The sequence below is a fragment of the Leopardus geoffroyi genome, chromosome B4 (assembly GCF_018350155.1).
Source record: "Leopardus geoffroyi isolate Oge1 chromosome B4, O.geoffroyi_Oge1_pat1.0, whole genome shotgun sequence".
Lineage (NCBI taxonomy): Eukaryota > Metazoa > Chordata > Mammalia > Carnivora > Felidae > Leopardus > Leopardus geoffroyi.
In genome coordinates this window covers 35,191,024-35,212,001 of record NC_059341.1, presented here as the reverse complement: position 1 = coordinate 35,212,001, position 20,978 = coordinate 35,191,024, and the positions used below count along the sequence as shown (strand labels likewise).

General features: G+C 42.4%; 1 protein-coding gene across 50 annotated transcripts in view; it reads left to right on the top strand.

Annotated features, from left to right (window-relative positions):
* CACNA1C (calcium voltage-gated channel subunit alpha1 C) overlaps positions 1-20,978 on the top strand; it is a 757,779-nt gene that overhangs the window by 502,269 nt on the left and 234,532 nt on the right. For all 50 annotated transcript variants that reach the window (XM_045465322.1, XM_045465309.1, XM_045465310.1 and 47 more), the window contains exon 5: positions 4,546-4,685. In XM_045465322.1, coding sequence (XP_045321278.1) covers positions 4,546-4,685 — 140 coding nt within the window. The remainder of the gene's footprint in view (positions 1-4,545; positions 4,686-20,978) is intronic.

The following is a 20,978-nucleotide window of genomic DNA, read 5'->3' as shown; positions in this document are numbered from 1 at the left end:
ATGATCTCGTGGTCGTGGGATTGAGCCCTGTGCTGGCCTCCATGCTGGGCTTGGAGCCTGCTTGGGATTCTCTCTCTCTCTCTCTCTCTCTCTCTCTCTCTCTCTCATTCTCTCTCTCTCTCTCTGCACTTCCCCCACTCATGCTCTCTCTCTCAAAAATTAATAAACCTTAAATCAATCAACCAATCAATCAATCTATCTCTGCCCATTCTTCTAACTGGAAAAATCACACACACACACACACACACACACACACACACACACACACACACAGCATAGCTCAGCCACCTCTTTCATCTGTACCTTCTTTTCCTCCCCTTTTTATAACATTAAATGGATATCCCTCTGCTTCCCTTATGCCCTTATGTCTCCTGGGAAGTATCTACTCCCTGGGCTCCTCATCTGCAGCTACTTAGGGGAAGGTTTCTTCTGCCCTTCTACGATCAGAAGGGGGTCTGCCTGGCCCTGAAGACAGGTGGGTGTGCCTGCCTGCTGCCTGAGTGCCAGGCTAAGAGCTGCTCTCTCATTTCTGCATTGCCATGCTGGGGTCCTGGGACAAGAGGCATTTCCTTCCCCCCCCCCCCACAAGCCAGTCACATTTCCTTCCCAAAGTGGAAGAGTTTCCTTGGTACAGTGGGGAGATGGGCCTACTAAATGAAAATGGGGAGGACTTCAGAGGCCTCTCCCTACCCAACCCAGGGACCTCGGGATCTTCACTAGATCCCCTGCTCAAGACACTCTACTCCAGCCACAGGGGCTTTTGCTCCTGTCTTCCTCCCAATATGGTGGCCCTGCTCTTCTGACTCACTGGGCCCTCTAGAGCCTCATTGTTCTCTTTTAAAAAGCTCCAATGTCCAGCTAGGAAACTGCCAGACACAACTCCTGGAGAATTCTGCCCCCACCCCTGACCAAGCATCCACATCTGAACCCAGCCCTTAGGGACAGGTAGGCACAAAGCAGTGGTTTGGGCTTTACAGTGCCTAATCAAGGAAAACACACCAGTCCCTACAAGCCAAGAACACCTCCTAGACCCATTCCTGAATTTTCTACCCCTTAAAAATTAAAATCAGGAACTTAATAAAGTGTCTGCATCAAGTTGGGGCAGGGAAAAGAGAAAAAAGTTGTCTAACCTCTGTTCCCTTCAATAAATAATATTTTGTGAACAACTTGTACTCTAATAAGCATATTGCTTTCTTCCAGGAAATACTAGGAACCAAACCTGGTTTGGATTTAGAATGCTGTTTGACAAACTTGCAAACTAGTCTCCATTTTCTAAGATTTCAGTAATCTAGACTTCAGTGGAAAGAACATTTCTCTGCAGAGAAAGAAGCCCGCTCCCCTCATCCTGGCAACTCTGCCTGGGGTTCAGGATGTCACCAGCTAACATATGACACCATCAAATTGTCAAATTGTCAAGCTGAGCTGAAAGAATCACAGGACCAAGAAAGACTTTAGATGTGGTCTGGTCAGTGTTGTCAAACTTTTTAGCTGCAGAACCCATTGTTAAAGCCTTACTCAAAGGCCCATGAAAGCCACTGTGTTCCAGCCACTTTTCTCTGGCCTTGTTGTCCAAGATATCCCCAGGGGATCCATGGAGCACAGTTTGGAAATCTTTAATCTAGACCAACTCCCTCAATTGCTGGGCCCTGCCTGGATTTGAGTTTCTTCAAAGCTAGGCCCCTAGCTGCAGCCTCCCCTGTTTTCAGATCTAGTTCCCTGGGGCATGAGTCATTTAAGGAGCTCAAGCCTATTCCTCAAGAACAAAGTTGCCCTGGTCTTCAGTTCAGGCCAGATGTGGGGACCCAGTCTGATACCTAGGCTTCCCCCTGACCCCAGGCCATGACCCAGCACACACTGTACTGACAGTGAATCGGTGGTCGTCTCTAGTACAAAGGACAGAAATTGCCCTGTGTGTCTTTTCTTTCCCCTAATTTTCTTGGTCACCACAAAAAGCCCAAGATTCCAGGTTCCCATTCCCACATGGTTCTCTGCATCTTCTGACCCCTTCTCCCTCTCCATCCCGCTGAAACCTTTCCACTGTGCTCTCTGCTCCCCACAAGCCATCGCCCATTCAGGTGTTAGCAAACATTTTCTATAAAGGGCAACATGCTCATTTTCAGCTTGCAAACCACGTACTCTTTGTCCCAACTCTTCAACTTTAGTGAGAAAACAGCAATAGACAACAGCAATATGTAAACAATGGGTGTAGTTGAACTCCAACGAAACTTCATTTACAGAGCAGATGACCCAAGTGCTGCCCTAAACCCTCAGCTTTGTCTCTGGCCTCTCATTTAACTCCCTGACTCCCCCCAAGAGTCCTGCCTCCCTTGCATTCTCTCAAGAGATTACCACTCTCTCCCAAATGCCTTGTTCCACAACCCGGAGGTCAGGAGAAGGGCCCTGTGTTTCTCTTATTTCTGCTTTCAGATGGCTACCCCTCCCCTTCCCTAGCAACTTCCAGTTTTAATGTGTGTGATCAGACCCTTCTACCCCTACTTCTCCTTATGGGATCCTCTGTAGGCCTCTATGGGACTCTATTCCTTGAAGACATGAGCTCTTGGTTCATTCCCATTCTCTCCAAACTTAGTATTGCTACTGTCCCTTCCAGTAGCTTCTTGGTTCCTTGATATCTTCCCCACCCAGCGACCCTGACTCCATCCTGACTCCAGCTGCACACTCCCATGGTTATAGCCACTATCCCTGCCATAAGTAATAACTGAGCCCTCCCCCATGTCAAACCAAACATCCCACTCTGTAAACAATACCACCCATATTTCCAGCTTATTCCCTCTTGCACTTTGACTCTGACAATCCATTCACCCTGTCCCATTCTCTCTGTTCCTCCACCCATTGTGTCCAGTCCTCCTTTTAACCAGCTTGAATGCCCAGCCCATCATAATCTCTCACTACCATGTACAGTCAACTTCCTCATTTTTCTATTCATCTACCTTGCTCATTTGGAAAAACACCAACCACAATCAAATACAACTAGATGGAGATCCATCTGGTACCTGAAGCTATGCCATTGAAAGGGGTAGAGAAACTTAAAGCTGAGCTGATGGGTTTCACTTTACATTCATGACCACCAATTTCAAATAGGTCCTTGATGATATCTGGCAATCCTACTACATGTGCCTTCCTCATTCACTCTTTGCTTTCTTTGGTGATTCTTTTATACCTTTGCCTCACCCTTCCAACTTCCAGTACCCACTCCTCATTTGCATTTTCAGCTGATGACCTTGCTCCCTGTTTCCCTGAGAAAACAGGTGCAATCAGGATAACATCTGTACCGCTATAATGTGCCCTCCTACTAGAACCATGATAAACCATCCCTTCTCCTATCTAGGGCCAATACCCCTCAGGGTACATGAGATACCTTCCTGCCTACTGAAGGGTATCAATCCTTCCAGTAATTATTCCCTCACTTCTGCATTGCCAGATCACCTGTCTCTGTTACATAACTCCCATCACATATAAAAATGTTGCTGTATCTCCCATTTAAAAGCAAACACTACTTGGGGCACCTGGGTGGCTCAGTCGGTTGAGCGTGCGACTTCGGCTCATGTCATGATCTCACAATCTGTGAGTTGCAGCCCCGCATCAGGCTCTGTGCTGACAGCTCGGAGCCTGGAGCCTGCTTCGGATTCTGTGTCTCCATCTCTGCTCCTCCTCTGCTCATGCCTCTGTCTCTCTCTCTGTTTCTCTCAAAAGTAAATAAACATTTAAAAAAAAATTAAAGCAAACACAACTCTCTTGATTCCACACCCTCTCCTGTAACCATCTTTTTTCTTCTACCACCTTTGACAGCAAAGCTCGTCAGAAGGGCCACCAGCCACATGGCCACTCAGCACTAATCTAGAAAGTTTCAATTACATATATGGCTCAAATTTGTGGCTTGCATTATAGTTGTGTTAGAGCTGTCTCAAACTTTTCTTGCTGTCTTCTCTTGAACCCATATCTATTAGGCATTGTCCCCATCACTCCACCAAACAGATGTTGCAAAGTCTAAGTGGTCTGCATGTTACTAAAGCCAGTGGTCAGTTTCCCATCCTTATATCGGCAGCACAAAGCCAGTTTCTATGCTATCATTTATTTGTGCCCAGTTTAAATCAAAAGGGAATTGTTAGGAGTAAGAAAGTGAGTGGGGAGGAAAGAGGATGCAGTTCCTGGCCACGTGAGGGCCGGCTTTAGGAATCCTGGAGTGGGGAGAGGACACCACAAAGGGACAGAGGCACTACTGCAAACTTTAGTGGCTTTACACTTCTATGCAGGCCACCTAGCTTATACAAAGCCATTTGTGTTCATGCACAACTTTATGACTACAAATGGCCTGCCTATCCCCTCTCAGACCTTTGTAGGCAGTGGATATGTCCCTTGGGTGATACCCACACTGAGGGAATGTCATCTTATGATGGTCACAGTCCCTTCCCCCCACACACCTTGGCACTGGTTCCCAGGCTGGAGGCACCTGCGAACTCTGCTGTCTCAGGCTTCCTTCAGAGAATTCAGAGTCTGACAGCTCCTTCTCCCCTTCTTCTCTTCTAGGCTTTTTAGTGCAATTTTAGAACAAGCCACCAAAGCTGACGGGGCAAATGCTCTAGGAGGGAAAGGAGCTGGATTTGATGTGAAGGCACTGAGGGCATTCCGCGTGCTGCGCCCCTTGCGGCTGGTGTCTGGAGTCCCAAGTAAGTAAAGCCATTATTCTTGTTTACAGTGTTATCTTGTCACCACCCTCTGCTTTCTTTTGCTGAATTGCCGGGAGCACTTTGCAAAGAAAACTGATTTCATATAAATGGAGGGGGCTTTTCTTAAATGAATTCCTTTGCTTTAAAGAACCTAACTCTGCAAAAATAAATAAGCGTTGAAAAAAAAAAAAAAAGGGGCGCCTGGGTGGCGCAGTCGGTTAAGCGTCCGACTTCAGCCAGGTCACGATCTCGCGGTCTGTGAGTTCGAGCCCCGCGTCGGGCTCTGGGCTGATGGCTCAGAGCCTGGAGCCTGTTTCCGATTCTGTGTCTCCCTCTCTCTCTGCCCCTCCCCCGTTCATGCTCTGTCTCTCTCTGTCCCAAAAATAAATAAGCGTTGAAAAAAAAAAAAAAAGAACCTAACTCTGATATGAGTCCATTAAGACACACTGTGGTCCCAGCTCCTCTAAACACCTGGAAAAAATCCACAGCAGTCATGCAGCCAAATGAAGACAGCCTACAACAGAGAAAGCAATCCCTTGGCCATCTGAGCAATCCCCTCAAGGCCCTGGGCTGGGAATTAAAATACATTTTCAGCAAAGGAGCCAGGTGAGCAGAGAAGGCTAATCCCCAAGGCTCGCAAGGTATTTTAGCCTATGAGATTATCTCTACTTTCTGTATTTTTCCAAAGAACAATCTGAAAAGCATCAGTGGATGTTCAAAAAAGTTCTGTTTGCCATTTCTCTCAACCCTTTCCTTCTTTCATGTCAAATGGGACATTTCCGGTTTCAGAAGCCCTATTTATGGACAGGCTACCTGTCTTTGTAGAACTGGTTTTGCCAGAGGGTGGAGGGTGTTTAGCTCTCTGAATCAAGCAAAAGGGCTTCAGAGAGATATTGTCTATTGTGTATCTGGATAGCAGTCACCTGGACAGCTCCTCTTCAAGCTCTTTCTCCAGAAGCCTATCCCACCATGGATGAGCCCCAGGCAACTAACACAGCAGCTTCAGGCACCCAGCTTTGCTCCAGCAAAGCCCAGCCCAAGTTGTTCCTTGGGGTTAAGTGAGCTTTCCAAGAGATCCTCTTTCCACGCCTCCTTGATGAGTTGGTGGGATCTGAGCACAATTGTGGACTTGTGTGCTGAGATTTTTCCCTCTCAAGTCAGCTCCATCATCTGGCCCATAACTCAAGGTAAAGGAGGTCCCTAGGACTGGGCTGAAATCAGACTAGCTTAGAGATGGGAGCAGGGGACAGGAAAACAAAGAGGTCTTCTGAACACAACCTTTACCATACAAGTGTGAAGGACCTTATAGTAATCTGTTCAATTCTTTCTGTACATGCACAGAAGAGTGAAAAGATCTTCCCAAAGTAACTTAAGTAGCCAGCAACAGAGCAAGACTAGAACCAGGTGTCCTGATTTCCAAACCAGCTCTCTTTCCCACCATACATACAACTTCTTGTAAAGGATTAACTAGTATATAACTCTTGATTGTCTTAGACTTTTACACATATACTTGATCCCTTGAATTACATTCTAAGCCCTGGAAGCCCAGAATTCTGCCTTATATTATCTCTGATTCCTGCACAATGCCTACAGTGGTCTCAGTACAAGGTAGAGGAATTTACTGGATAATTGAAGGTAAGAGTTAGACTATTTTCTTTGCAGTGGGACCTCCTAAATAAAGTCTGTGGCCTGTCTTAAATTCAAAAGTGAACATGGAGCTAAGCCACATAAGCACGTTTAGAGCAGAGTCTTTCTACTTAACCATTATAGGGTATCTAGGAATGGAAATAGTATCCAGTTGACTCTTGAACAATGTGCAGGTTAGGTGTGCTGACACTTACCTTGTGCAGTTGAAAATCCACATAAAACTTTTGACTCCCCCCAAAACTTCACTGCTAATAACCTGTTGACTGGAAGTCTTTTGATAACATACAAAGTTAACACATGTTTTGTATGTTATATATATTATAAACTGTATTCATACAATGAAATAAGCTAGGGAAAAAAACTGTTATTAAGAAAATCATATGGGGGCACCTGGGTGGCTCATCAGTTAAGTGTCTGACTCTTGATTTTGGCTCAGGTCATGATTTCATTGCTCATGGGTTCGAGCCCTGCATTGGGCTCTGCACTGACACTGTGGAGCCTACTTGAGATCGTCTCTCTCCCTCTCTCTCTGCCCCTCCCCCACTCATGCTGTATTTCTCTCTCAAAAAACAAATAAATAAACTTTAAAAAAAATCATATGGAGGGGCACCTGAGTGGCTCAGTTGGTTGAGCATCTGACTCTTGATTTTGGCTCAGGTCATGATCCCAGAGTCATGGGATCAAGCCCTGAGTTGCATTCCTCACTGAGCGTGGAGCCTACTTAAGATACTCTCTCTAGGGGTGCCTGGGTGGCTCAGTCGGTTGAGCATCCGACTTTGGCTCAGGTCATGATCTCGCAGTCTGTGAGTTCGAGCCCTGCATTGGGCTTTGTGCTGACAGCTCAGAGCCTGGAGCCTGCTTCAGATTCTGTGTCTCCCTCTCTCTCTTCCCCTCCCCCACTCATGCTCTGTCTCTCTCTCTCTCTCTGTCAAAAATAAATAAACATTAAAAAATTTTTTTAAAAAAAGGTACTCTCTCTAGAATCATGAAAGCAGGAAGGGAAAAAAAAGTCCCTCACATACAAGGGAAGACAGATCAGGTTTGCAGCAGACCTACCCACAGAAACTTGGCAGGCCAGAAAGGAGTGGCAGTATGCTGAATCAGAAAAATATGCAGCCAGCAAGGCTGTCATTCAAAATAGAAGGAGAGATAAAAAGTTTCCCAGACAAACAAAAATTAAAGGAGTTTGTGACCACTAAACCACCCCTGCAAGAAATGTTAAGGGAGACTCTCTGAGGGGAGAAAAGATGAAAAAAATATAAATAAATAAGTAAATAAATAAATAAATAAATACCCAAAGCAACAAAAGATTAGAAAGGACCAGAGAACACCACCAGAAACTCCAACTCTACAAGCATCATGATGGCAATAAATTCATATCTTTCAGTACTCACTCTAAACATCAATGGACTCAATGCTCCAATCAAAAGACATACAGTAACAGAATGGATAAGAAAACAAGATCCATCCATATGCTGGTTACAAGGGACCCACTTTAGACCTAAAGACACCTTCAGATTGAAAATAAGGGGATGGAGAACCATCTCTCATGCAAATGGTCAACAAAAGAAAGCTGGTGTAGCCATACTTACATCAGATAATCTAGACTTTAAAATAAAGACTGTATCAAGAGATGCAGAAGGGCATTATATCATAATCAAGGGGTCTATAGACCAAGAAGACCTAACAATTGTAAACATTTGTCTGCCAAATGTGATAGCATCCTAATATATAAGTCAATTAATCACAAACATAAAGAAACTCATCAATAGAAATACCATAATAGTAGGAGACTTCAACACCCCACTCACAGCAATGGACAGATCATCTAATCAAAAAATCAACAAGGAAACAATGGCCTTGAATGACACATTGGACCAGATGGACTTAACAGATATATTCAGAACATTTCATCCTAAAGCAGCAGAATATACATTCTTCTCCAGTACACATGGAACATTCTCCAGAATAGACCATATACTGGGACACAAACCAGCCCTCAGCAAGTACAAAAAGATCGAGATCATACTGTGCATATTTTCAGACAACAATGCTATGAAACTCGAAATCAACCACAAGAAAAATTTGGAAAGGTAACAAATACTTGGAGACTGAAGAACATCCTACTAAAGAATGAATGGGCTAACCAATCAGTTAAAAAGGAAATTAAAAAGTATCTGGAAGTCAATGAAAATGATAACACCACAACCTCTGGGATGCAGCAAAGGTGGTCATAAGAGGAAAGTATATAGCAATCCAGGCCTTCCTAAAGAAGGAAGAAAGATCTTAGATATACAACCTAACCTTACACCTTAAGGAGCTGGAAAAAGAACAGCAAATAAAACCCAAAACCAGCAGAATACAGGAAATAATAAAGATTAGAGCAGAAATTAATGCTATCGAAACCAAAAAAACAGTAGAACAGATCAATGAAACCAGAAGCTGGTTCTTTGAAAGAATTAACAAAGTTGATAAACCACTAGCCAGTTTGATCAAAAAGAAAAAGGAAAGGACCCAAATAAATAAAATCAAGAATGTAAGGGGAGAGATCACAACCAACACAACAGAAATAAAAACAATAATAAGAGAATATTATGAGCAATTACATGCCAATAAAATGGGCAATCTGGAAGAAATGGACAAATTCCTAGAAACATATACACTACCAAAACTGAAACAGGAAGAAATAGAAAATTTGAACAGACCCATAACCAGTAAGGAAATTGAATTAGTAATCAAAAATCTGCCAAAAAAAACAAGAGTCCAGGGCCAGATGGCTTTCCAGGGGAATTCTACCAAACATTTAAGGAAGAGTTAACACCTATTCTCTTGAAAGTGTTCCAAAAATTAGAAATGGAAGGAAAACTTCCAAACTCTTTCTATGAAGCCAGCATTACCTTGATTCCAAAACCAGACAGAGACCCCACTAAAAAGGAGAACCATAGACCAATTTCCCTGATGAACATGGATGCAAAAATCCTCAACAAGATATTAGCCAACTGGATCCAACAATACATTAAAAAAATTATTCATCATGACCAAGTGGAGATTGGGATGCAGGGCTGGTTCAATATCTGCAAAAACAATTAACATGATTTATCACATCAATAAAAGAAAGGACAAGAACCATATGATCCTCTCAATAGATGCAGAGAAAGCATTTGACAAAATACAGCATCCTTTCTTGATAAAAACCCTCAAGAAAGTAGGGATAGAAGGAGCATACCTCGAGATCATAAAAGCCATATATGAACGACCCAACACTAATATCATCCTCAATGGAGAAAAACGGAGAGCTTTCCCCCTAAGGTCAGGAACAACACAGGGATGTCCACTCTCGCCACTGTTATTCAACATAGTATCGGAAGTCTTAGCGTCTGCAATCAGACAATACAAAGCAATAAAAGGCATCCAAATCGGCCAGGAGGAGGTCAAACTTTCACTCTTCGCAGATGACATGATACTCTATATGGAAAACCCAAAAGATTCCACGAAAAAACTGCTAGAACTGATTCATGAATTCAGCAAAGTTCCAGGATATAAAATCAACGCACAGAAATTGGTTGCATTCCTATACACCAACAATGAAGTGACAGAGAAATCAAGGAATCGATCCCATTTACAGTTGCACAAAAAACCATAAAATACCTAGGAATAAATCTAACCAAAGAGGTGAAAAATCTATACACTGAAAACTATAGAAAGCTTATGAAAGAAATTGAAGAAGACACAAAAAAATGGAAAAAGATTCCATGCTCCTGGAGAGGAAGAACAAATATTGTTAAAATGTCGATACTACCCAAAGCAATCTACATGTTCAATGCAATCCCTGTCAAAGTAACACCAGCATTCTTCACAGAGCTAGAACAAATGATCCTAAAATTTGTATGGAACCAGAAAAGACCCTGAATATCCAAAGCGATCTTGAAAAAGAAAACCAAAGCAGGAGGCATCACAATCCCAGACTTCAAGCTATACTACAAAGGTGTAATCATCAAGACAATATGGTACTGGCACAAGAACAGACACTCAGATCAATGGAACAGAATAGAAAACCCAGAAATGGACCCACAAACGTATGGCCAACTAATCTTTGACAAAACAGGAAAGAATATCCAATGGAGTAAAGACAGTCTCTTCAGCAAGTTGTGCTGGGAAAACTGGATAGCGACATGCAGAAGAATGAACCTGGACCACTTTCTTACACCCTACACAAAAATAAACTCAAAATGGATAAAAGACCTCAATGTAAGTCAGGAAGCCATCAAAATCGTCGAGGAGAATGCAGGCAAAAACCTCTTTGATCTTGGCCACAGCAACTTCTTACTCAACACATCTCTGGAGGCAAGGGAAACAAAAGCAAAAGTGAACTACTGGGACCTCATCAAAATAAAAGCTTCTGCACAGTGAAGGAAACAATCAGCAAAACTAAAAGGCAACCGACAGAATGGGATAAGATATTTGCAAATGACATATCAGATAAAGGGTTAGTATCCAAAATCTATAAAGAACTTATCAAACTCAACACCCAAAAAACAAATAATCCAGTGAAGAAATGGGCAAAAGATATGAATAAACACTTCTCCAAGGAAGACATCCAGATGGCCAACCGACACATGAAAAAATGCTCAACATCACTCATCATCAGGGAAATACAAATAAAACCACAATGAGATACCACCTGCCACCTGTCCAAATGGCTAACACTAACAACTCAGGCAACAACAGATGTTGGTGAGAATGTACAGAAAGAGGATCTCTTTTGCACTGCTGGTGGGAATGCAAACTGATGCAGCCACTCTGGAAAACAGTATGGAGGTTCCTCAAAAAACTAAAAATAGAACTACCCTATGACCCAGCAATTGTACTACTAGGCATTTATCCACGGGTACAGGTGTGCTATTTCAAAGGGACACATGCACCCCCATGTTTATAGAAGCACTATAAGCAATAGCCAAAGTATGGAAAGAGCCCAAATGTCCATTGATGGATGAATGAATAAAGAAGATGTGGTATATATATACAATGGAGTATTACTCAGCAATCAAAAAGAATGAAATCTTGCCATTTGCAACTACATGGATGGAACTGAAGGGTATTATGCTAAGCAAAATTAGTCAGAGAAAGACAAAAATCATATGACTTCACTCATATGAGGACTTTAAGAGACAAAACAGATGAACATAAGGGAAGGGAAACGAAACTAATATAAAAACAGGGAGAGGGACAAAACAGAAGAGACTTGTAAATATGGAGAACAAACTGAGGGTTGCTGAAGGGGTTGTGGGAGGGGGAGTGGGCTAAATGGGTAAGGGGCATTAATGAATCTACTCCTGAAATCATTGTTTCACTATATGCTAACTAATTTGGATGTAAATTTTAAAAAATAAAAAAATTTAAAAAAAGATTCTCTCTCTCTCCTTCTGTCCCCTCCCTTACTCACATTCTCTCTCTCTCAAAAAAAAAAAAAAAAAAACAAAAAAAAACCTTTTTTTAAATACAAAATTAAAAAAAAATCCTATGAAAAAATACATTTATAGTACTGTTCTATATTTATTGGAACAGTCTGTGTGTAAGTGGACCCACACAGTTCAAACTTGTGTTATTCAAAGGTCAACTGTATATGATGTCCAAGATCCAATTTCCTTTCTGTGAAACCTAAATTCTTTGGGTTTTCTTGATCAATCAGGCATAACTCAATAGATCAAAATCAAGGAATGAGAAGGAGGATGAGAATAATTCTGAACATGATTTTAAGGAGATTAATATGATGGTGCAGTCAGTGTGTCAGTGACAGGAATTATGAACTGATTCCAAACTTTGGACATAAAAAATCTTACCCTCTTATGTATGTGCTTATTAGGAGCCCACAATTTCAGAGCATTGTTCTCAGTATGAGGACATATCATAAAGAATAAATACATTTATTTCACTTAGGAATTTGACAGTCTAATAAGAGTATATCAGTCAGCTTTTGCTGTAGGAACAAACAATCCCAAAGTCTCAGTGACTTAAAACCAGAAACATTTATACCTGGTCATGTTACATGAGGATGTTGATCAGTTGCAGCTTTTCTGGGCTCAGCTAGGCTCTGGGCTTGACCGGGTTCTGTATGCTACTTCATTCCAGAGCACAGGTTGAAGAAGCATCCAGCAGGTAGGCCATGTTTTTCTCATGGCAGAGGGGGCAGATGCTCACAAAGGGGGCAATTAGCTAAACCACACATGCATATTTTAGGTTTTTGCTCAAATATGACTTATAGCATGGCTGCTCACATTCCAGGGGCCAAAGCAAGTCACAGTGCTATCTTTGTCCCAAAGATAATGTGACACAGAAGTATACTGTACCTATAGAGAAGTTTGGGTGAATAATTGTGAATGAATAGTACAATCTAACACAAAGAAATTGAGGAGACTGTTATTAACAGAAGTAATTACAATAATAACTCCAGTACAGAAATTCTTAATTAGAGATGCATATGGTTGAGAGTCACTCATACTTCAGTGCATTAAAAAGCAAAATTAGATTAGATATAGTAGCTAGGATTCCATTATAGAAGAAGCTTCTTAAAGAAGGTGTCCCATCTCCATATGCATTTAATTCATGGTAGAACTGTATTGTGATGGTCAGAAAATTCCTTGGAATTCCTTGGAATTCTGTCATCAAGAAGAGGAGGACATGATATGATACCTCAAATATAAGGCCCTCATATTACCTGCTATGTAATCCAGTAAAATTATCTTTGTCATTAAAGATGATCACACTGAGATGGTTTTGCAGTTGTGGGCAGGCTTGCAGGTGGCTTCAGGCTTATGCATAGGGCTAACACCTGTGTCTTGTTTTCCATGGGTCACCAATAAAAACAGAGTAGCTCTTTTTGGAGCTTAAAGAAAGGGCTAATCCAGCCTGTTACCCTTTCTCACTGGAAAAGTATCTGTGTGATGTTTAAATAATAAAATATGTAGACCAAGGTGAATAAGTTCCCATGCTAGTTTGGTTGATATCATCCAGGAAAAGGTCAGCAATATCTCCTACCACTACAAACCTAGACAAATACCTCCTTCTTCCATTTCTTAGAACTTTTGGGTGTCTTCTTTTACACTTCAGCAGATCTCCAAAGAGTTGCCTCTGTCTGTTGATTCCAATTCTTGTCTTCTTGATCTCTCTTAAATCCACACCAGCCAGGCTGTCTCCTCCATTACTGCAATAAAACATCTCTTGTCAAGACCACTAGTAATTTCCACATTACTGAATAGTGTGGTCAGTTCTCTGGTGCCATTGTACTTGACCTAGCTGCAACATTGAATACAGCTGATCATCACTTGTCATCACTTGGCTACTGGGACACCATTCTTTCTCAGTTCATTTGCTTTTCCTTATCAGAATGACTTGCTGATTTCTCATCTTTTTAACATTGGAGAGCTACAGGCTTAATCCTCAGACCTGTTCTCTATCTCAGGGACAGTTGGTTCCAGGTTTTCATTTCCAGCCTCATGGCATTAACTATCACTTATATGTCTTCTAATAACTGTATATCACCATCTCAGACTTCTCCTCTAAACTCCAGACTTATATACCTACCTGCCCACTCCATTCCTTTAATTGGATGTCTAAGCATCTTGAACTTACCACATCCATAACAGAACTTCCAATCGTCCCAAAGTCTTTCCTGTCTTGGTAAATGTCAACCTCATCCTTCCAGTTACTCAGGCAAAAAATCTTGGACTTATTTCTTCCTCTCACCCTTTGTATCCAGTCCCTCAGGAAATCCTATCAGCCATCCCCTCAAGAAACTCACTGTTTCTTAACCATCTCCAATGCCAGCCACTGACACCTCTTGACTGGATTATTATAATAGCTTTCTAACTGGATTCTCTGTTTCCATCTCTCCCCTTTGCCACAGCTTAGTCTTAACACTGTAGCCAACAGCGTCTTCTTAAAATGCAAGTCCTTGTAAAAACAACAAAAACAACAACAACAAAACAAAAAAGCCCCAAAAAACAAAACATGTCACCACTTTGCTCAGAAACCTCCAAGTCTCCCCTAACTCACTGAGTGAGAGTCAGAGTCCCACAGAGGCCTACATGGTCTCACCCCTCTCCCCCTCTAACCTCATCTCCCTGCACCCTTCCCTTCTGTCCCTCCTTGCCAGCCTCAGTGACCTCCTGCCATGCCACCAACATTCCAAACCCACTACCATTATGGGGCCTTTGAGTTTGATGTTCGTTGTGTCCAGAATGCCCTTCACCCAGCCCTCTGCTGGTCTGGCCTGCTCACCACCTCCAGTCTCTGCAGAAATGTCATCTTACCTGAGAGGTCTGCTGTCCCCACCCATGTTAGCAACCTTACATTTCCTGTGCCCCTTCCCTGCCTTATTTTTCCCACATCGCTTGTCACCATCTGTCACACTATTTACTTACTGTCCCTTGCCTCATGAGAATATAACCTCCATGAGGACAAATTTTGTTTGTTTTATTCACTGCTGTATCCTCAGCATCTGCAGTGCCAGATAAGTCTTTGTAGAATGAATGGCTGGCATTGTGCAGGTGTCTCACGGCCAGTGCTACACACAGCAGTTACTAAGAACTAACAGGCTCCTTAAATGATGCTAATGCTAAAAGGCCTCCCATTTGTGAGCCTTATTTAGCATTTCCAAAGGGTGTTTGTTCTTCTATCTTATTTTATCCTCATGACAGCTGTGTGATATGTGGACATACACATAGGTGATATGTAGATAATGTGTTATTTCTTGTAACAGGTAAGTTGGATGATTTGTGGAATATGTAACTCTAAGTCCAAAAAGTTATTATTATTTTTTAAATGTCCATATGTGTATTAAATGTCACTGAAATCTTAAGATCACAGATTATGGAATGAGAGAGATGATTGTGAGGCTACAAGTCATATATTAATTTGTTCAACAAAACCTATTGAGTGCACACTTGATATAAGATCTTGCTAGCCATTACAGCATATGCAGAAATGATTCCAATGCCAAGTATGTTCTCAAAGAGACTGAAATGTAGAAGAAAAGATGTTCAAAGAAATGATGGTATGGAACAAAAATTGGAGAGTGCTCTCCCCCTGCCTCAGAAAAAAAAAAAAAAAAAACGCTTAAGATGTGATCAATTCTGTGACATGTATGCTTTGGGGGTTCTATACTTTTGGGAGTGGGGATAAAGAATCAGGAAGACTTCTTGGAGGAGGTAGCATTTGAGATAGATCCTGAAGGGTAAGTAAGGAGGAGCATTCTAGAAAATTATTAAAAGTAAGGAGAATGACTGTGGCCCTAGAGTTATACACAGTAAGGCTGTAAGTTTTCAGAGTTGACTTCACTATGGATGTAAAAATTAGTTGACTCTTTCAGTGAAATTCTGTGTAATCAAAAGATTTGTCCATTTTGCTTCATCAAGACTTCCACAATTAAGAAAATCACTTGCCACTACTTGTGAGGCCTCACCCACAGCAGGATTACTGTGAGGCATGCATATTGTACCAAAGGATAGGCCATATGGAACAATAAACGTTATACAATGAATGTGAACAATAACATGGAAGGTTATGATTAAATATTTGCAATGTATATAAAAGTGCATTTTTCTGTGGTCATTTCCTCCTTTCCATGTAATATCATATGCCCTGCTGGAGAAGAACTTTCAGGAGTAGATTGAATAAAGGGAGCAGACAGAGAGATGGAGGAGAGAAAGTGGTTTTTTGATTTTTGAGGTCTTTGACAAAAACTCTCAGCAGCCAACTGGACTTGACAATGGAGAGGATTGAACGGTGACCTCCATGCAAGACCAGCCTTGGAAAACAGTATCCATTCACCATGAACATTTATTGAGCACTTTCTGTAAGCCAAGCACTAAGTAAGGCCCTAAAGACACAAAGATAAAGAGGATACTATCCCCATCTGTTAAGATACTTGAATGTTTTAGAGACTTTTTATGGGGCATGCTTTCCCTATGGTATGAATTTTTGTAAGATTAGCTCTTTCTCAGTTAAAAGTGTCATTTCTGGAATCACATGGAATAGAAAACAATTGGGTATTAAACAAGGGTTTGCTTCCTAATTGAGAAGTGAGAAAGAATAGTAAGGACCATGTATGGAGAGGAGTCAAACCCTTTCTTCCTATTTTTTTCTTGCTCACATTAGAACTGTTTCCAGAAAACAAATCAACACCAATCAGCCAACAAGTATCTGTTGATTGGATACCATATCAAAGGTATCAGGAGAGACAAGACATAGTGGTTCTGAATATAAGTTAGACTGCCTGGCTTTTGCATTGACTTACTCTGTAACCTTAAGGAAGTTACTAAGCCTCTCTGTGCCTTAGCTTCCTCATCTGTAAAATGGAAATAATAGCAGAACCTATTTCATATGTTGTTAGAACAAGTAAATGAGTTAATGCATACAAAGCACTTAAACAGTGCTTGCTTATAGTAAGTGCTCAGTTAAATGGTAGTGGTTGCATTAAATTATATCACATCACATTATATTACATGAGGCACATAAAATAGAAGTACATGGCAAAATCACTATCAAGACAACATATATACTTTAAACATTAAAGAATATTTAAGGGTGCCTGGATGGCTTAGTTGGTTAAGCATCTGACTTCAGCTTAGGCCATGATCTTGCAGTTTGTGAGTTTAAGCCCCACATCGGACTCTCTGCTATCAGCACAGAGCCAGATTCAGATCCTCTGCACCCCCCTGCCCCTCCCCTGCTCCCCTGCTCGTACTGTTTCTCTCAAAAAATAAATATTTAAAAGTAAATATTTAAAAGTAAATATTTAAAAATAAATATATAAATAGGGGAGCCTGGGTGGCTCAGTCAGTTAAGTGTCCGACTTTGGCTCAGACCATGATCTCACTGTCCGTGAGTTCAAGCCCTGCATCAGCTCATCAGAGCCTGGAGCCTGCTTCAGATTCTGTCTCTCTCTCTCTCTCTGCCCCTCCCCTGCTCACACTCTGTTCTCTCTCTCTCCCTCTCTCTCTCTCTCTCTCAAAAATAAATAAACATTTTTTTTAATTTTAAATAAAAATAAATAAATAAATGGCCAGGAATATTTAAGAGTTAAATAGCAACATGAGACCAAAAAATACCAGAGAGGCATTATGTATGATAATGAAGTAGATTCAAGGGGTGAGTTTTCCAGGGACTGTGGCAGTCCCGAAAAGTTTTATGAAGGAAACAGTAATCGAAATGAGCCTTAAGGTTTTGGTAGAAGAGATAGGGATGGAGATGAAAGGACATTTGGGGTGAAAACTTCATTTGGGTTACCAACGCAGGCCAGCACATGGGTCCATGCATGTGGACCAGGCAGCCACAGAGGAGGAAGTAGTGAGAACCAGGTGAGGAAGTCAGCACCGAGCAAACTACATTGAGTCCTGGATGTCAGGCCAGTAAGGCAGTTTTCTAAACAGACTCTAATCGTTCCTCTCCACTGGAAACATTCAAAAGACTGCACCGCAGAGACACAGCAAAGTGCCTTGAAAATCTCCTCAAAGAGTATCAGAATGAATGGCAGATCTTGATTCCAGCGAGCTTCATTAACCCACCCTGGACACAGCTAGCCAGTAGCAAAGCTAGGGTCAGAATCAGACCAGAGCAGCCAACCCGCTTAACATGCTGCTTTTATTGCTATTGATAGAGTGGATTCTTGACTTAAAACTTCCTGCTGCAAAAGTTAAAAACTCACCTGAGTGCCCAAGAACCCAGGTGAACCACACTCATTCTATAATGCAGTTTTCCCCCAGAATGAGTTCTCCCCTCCTGGGGATTAGTAACTGTGAAATTGGCCACACTGATTAGCAAACACTGCCAGTTAATCAGACCCATTGGGGGCATATTAGAGCTGCTAAAAACAACTTTTCTGAGTGTTTTTACACTTTGATGGTTCAAAAGCAGTTATGCCATCCTGCCTGAAATTTGTTCTTCGGTAAGTTGAGCCACAGTGAATTGGTAGTCACCGTTACAGCACCCAGGACAGTGTTCCCAGGGGGATACCTGCACTGTGCTAGGGAGGAGGAGGGCTCAGGTACCAGAGATGGTCCCAGCAAAAGCTCCCTCACTGGATTTAAGAACACCTCACAATCCCAGATTTGATGAAGGAAAGTCTGTCTAGAGCTGATACTTGCAAATTAAGTCAGCCTCTTGAAATTTACAGATTTTGAAAACTGAGTCCCAGAGAAGATCCATGAGTCCGAGCAGAGGCTCAAATGTACCTTGTTCTCTCCCCAACCCACCCCCCCCCCCCCCGCTCTTTCCTTTGTCATCATCTTCCCTGACCTCCCTTTCTCCTGGTTCATGTGACAATCCCATGAAGTGCCAGCATGTTGCAGGTGATGTGGGAGAGCTCAAGCCTGAAGACTCAGATTCCAGCCCTGCCTTCACCCCACCTAGCTCGGGGACCTTGGGCAAGTCAGTTCTGTCTGGGTTTCTGTTCTACCTGTAACTTGAAGGGCCTGAACTGCCTGGCGTCTGTATCTTTTTCCCTCTTCCATTCTCTTCCTCTCTGCACCAGCTGGTAGCCCTTGCTGGTCGCAGGCCTTCTTGCCTCTCCACACCCTGCTTCTCTCTTCCCTTTCATTTCCTTGGACTTGGCCCTCTTCTTCCCCTCACTTTCTAATTTGTTCTGTGTCTTTATGTCTCTTTTTTCCTAAAGTGATCTTAAATGTCATGGAACCTGAAACCAAAATGGGGAACCTTAAACCACTTAAACCATTTGTACTTCATACAAGGACAGGAGCATGTGCAGAGGCTCACGCCTAAGTCCTTCCCTCTCTCTACTTCTCGTTGGACCAGAGCTGTCCGGTCCCACTCCTGTCCCTTTCAGAAATCCTTTCTGCCGCATCTTCTAGGTCCCTCCTCTGCCACTGTTTGTTTGGTTTTTTTCTTACACTAAAACAGGAAACCTTGTTCCCTGTGTTCCTCTCATGGTGCCATTCCTGAACCAGAATGTCTGAGTGGGAAAGGACGTTAGCTATCTGGTCCAGCCAAGTTTCCATTTTACAGATGAGAACACTGCGGCCAGCCATTTTAAATGGCTTTCTCAAGGCCACACAGCTACCTGGTGGCAGGCAGATAGGACTCAATTCCTATACCATGTGTAAGAAGACTAACAGGAGTCATGATGGACCCTCTGGTTTGTATCGTCTTTGGAGCTTACAGAGCTCCCTCGCACACCTGTGTTCACAGTCACCCCAAGAGGAAGCCTGAGGGGATGTCAGTGCCTCCTCCACTTTCCAGTCAAACTGCTGGCATGTCTTTGTTAAGGCGGAGCAGACCCTCTGGAAGACAGCTACAGACAGCATGGCCTCTTAACATTCCAAACAGGTTGGCCGGCCTGCTTTGCTGTGAGGGGTCTGAAGTCAGCTCCCTGGTGTTGGCAGGCCTTGCCTACCAGAAACAGAAGAGAATTTAGAATACGGTCCCACACATCCTGCCTCAGTCCCACAAAACCTTTCATGTTCAAGACCGCTAGGAGTTGATGCCCACCCTCTTCCACATCACCTAGCATGAATCTACTGCACCCCCCTCCTCTGATTTGGGAACTCTTGACCCCTCTGCTTTAGATGCCTCTGAAGGGGTCCCTAGACTAGAAGGTCGGAGTCACAATTACAGTCCCAGCTCTGCTGCCAACCTCTCTGTTCCTTCACACATTGCCTCAGTTTCTCTATCTACAAAGTGAGATTAGTGATGAGTATTCCATGGACAGGGATGAGGTTTTACCTCTAAAGCCCCTACCAGCTTCTAGCAACAATGAGTTTTTTAAATCCACCTCTTGAAGAGAGATGTTATGGATTATGATGAGCCATGGCATCAGGTAGTGAGAAAAAGAAGATGACCCAAATGCAGCAAAGCAAGTTAATTTAACAATGAGCATATTTCAAAAGTTCCAGTGCCTGTTGTTGTGGTGTTTTACTGAGAAGTTATTGAAAAATCAATAACAGTACCTGATTACACTGAGAAATCTCTATTATTTGGTGTTCTACATACAGCAGCTCAAAAAATAATAATGGCAAAGAATGATGCATCTCACCACACAATAACTTCTCATATTTACTAAAGTGCACAGACATTCCCCCAGTGATGAAAATGTCCCTTTTTGATTTAAGAACAAAATGTAAGTGGTGATAAATGTTAGGGTTACCAGCAACTAAAAGCAATATTCAGCATCAGTGCAAAGCTTTCAGACTCTACAAGCTGTATTGGCTGATTAATCGGCCCAGTGGTCCAGGAAGGCAGGGACATTATCCCTAATTTATAGATAAGCAAATACAGTCCCAAGTGCTTCTCCCAGAGTAATGAACAGAGATGGGTTCAGATGATTTTCCAAGTCAGGAATATTCCCTGTAGGGCTCACGTCTCTGTTGTTTGGAGGAGAGCACAGTTTTCCCATCAGCGTGCTCCATATGGCTTGTGAGATTGAGGACAATTGATAGTTCCGAGCGCTGGTTTATTTAGGTTTTGATGGTTCATGAACCCCTTTGGTTACAGAGGCTGATGAGGGATAGTATCATTGATGCCTAGAGACTTGTGAGAAAGTGGGAGGCGCTCTGGGTCTACAAGTGAAAAAACCAGGGATCTAAGTCTGGCCAGTGAGGTGACCATATTATTTAAATTTGATCTTCACTTTCC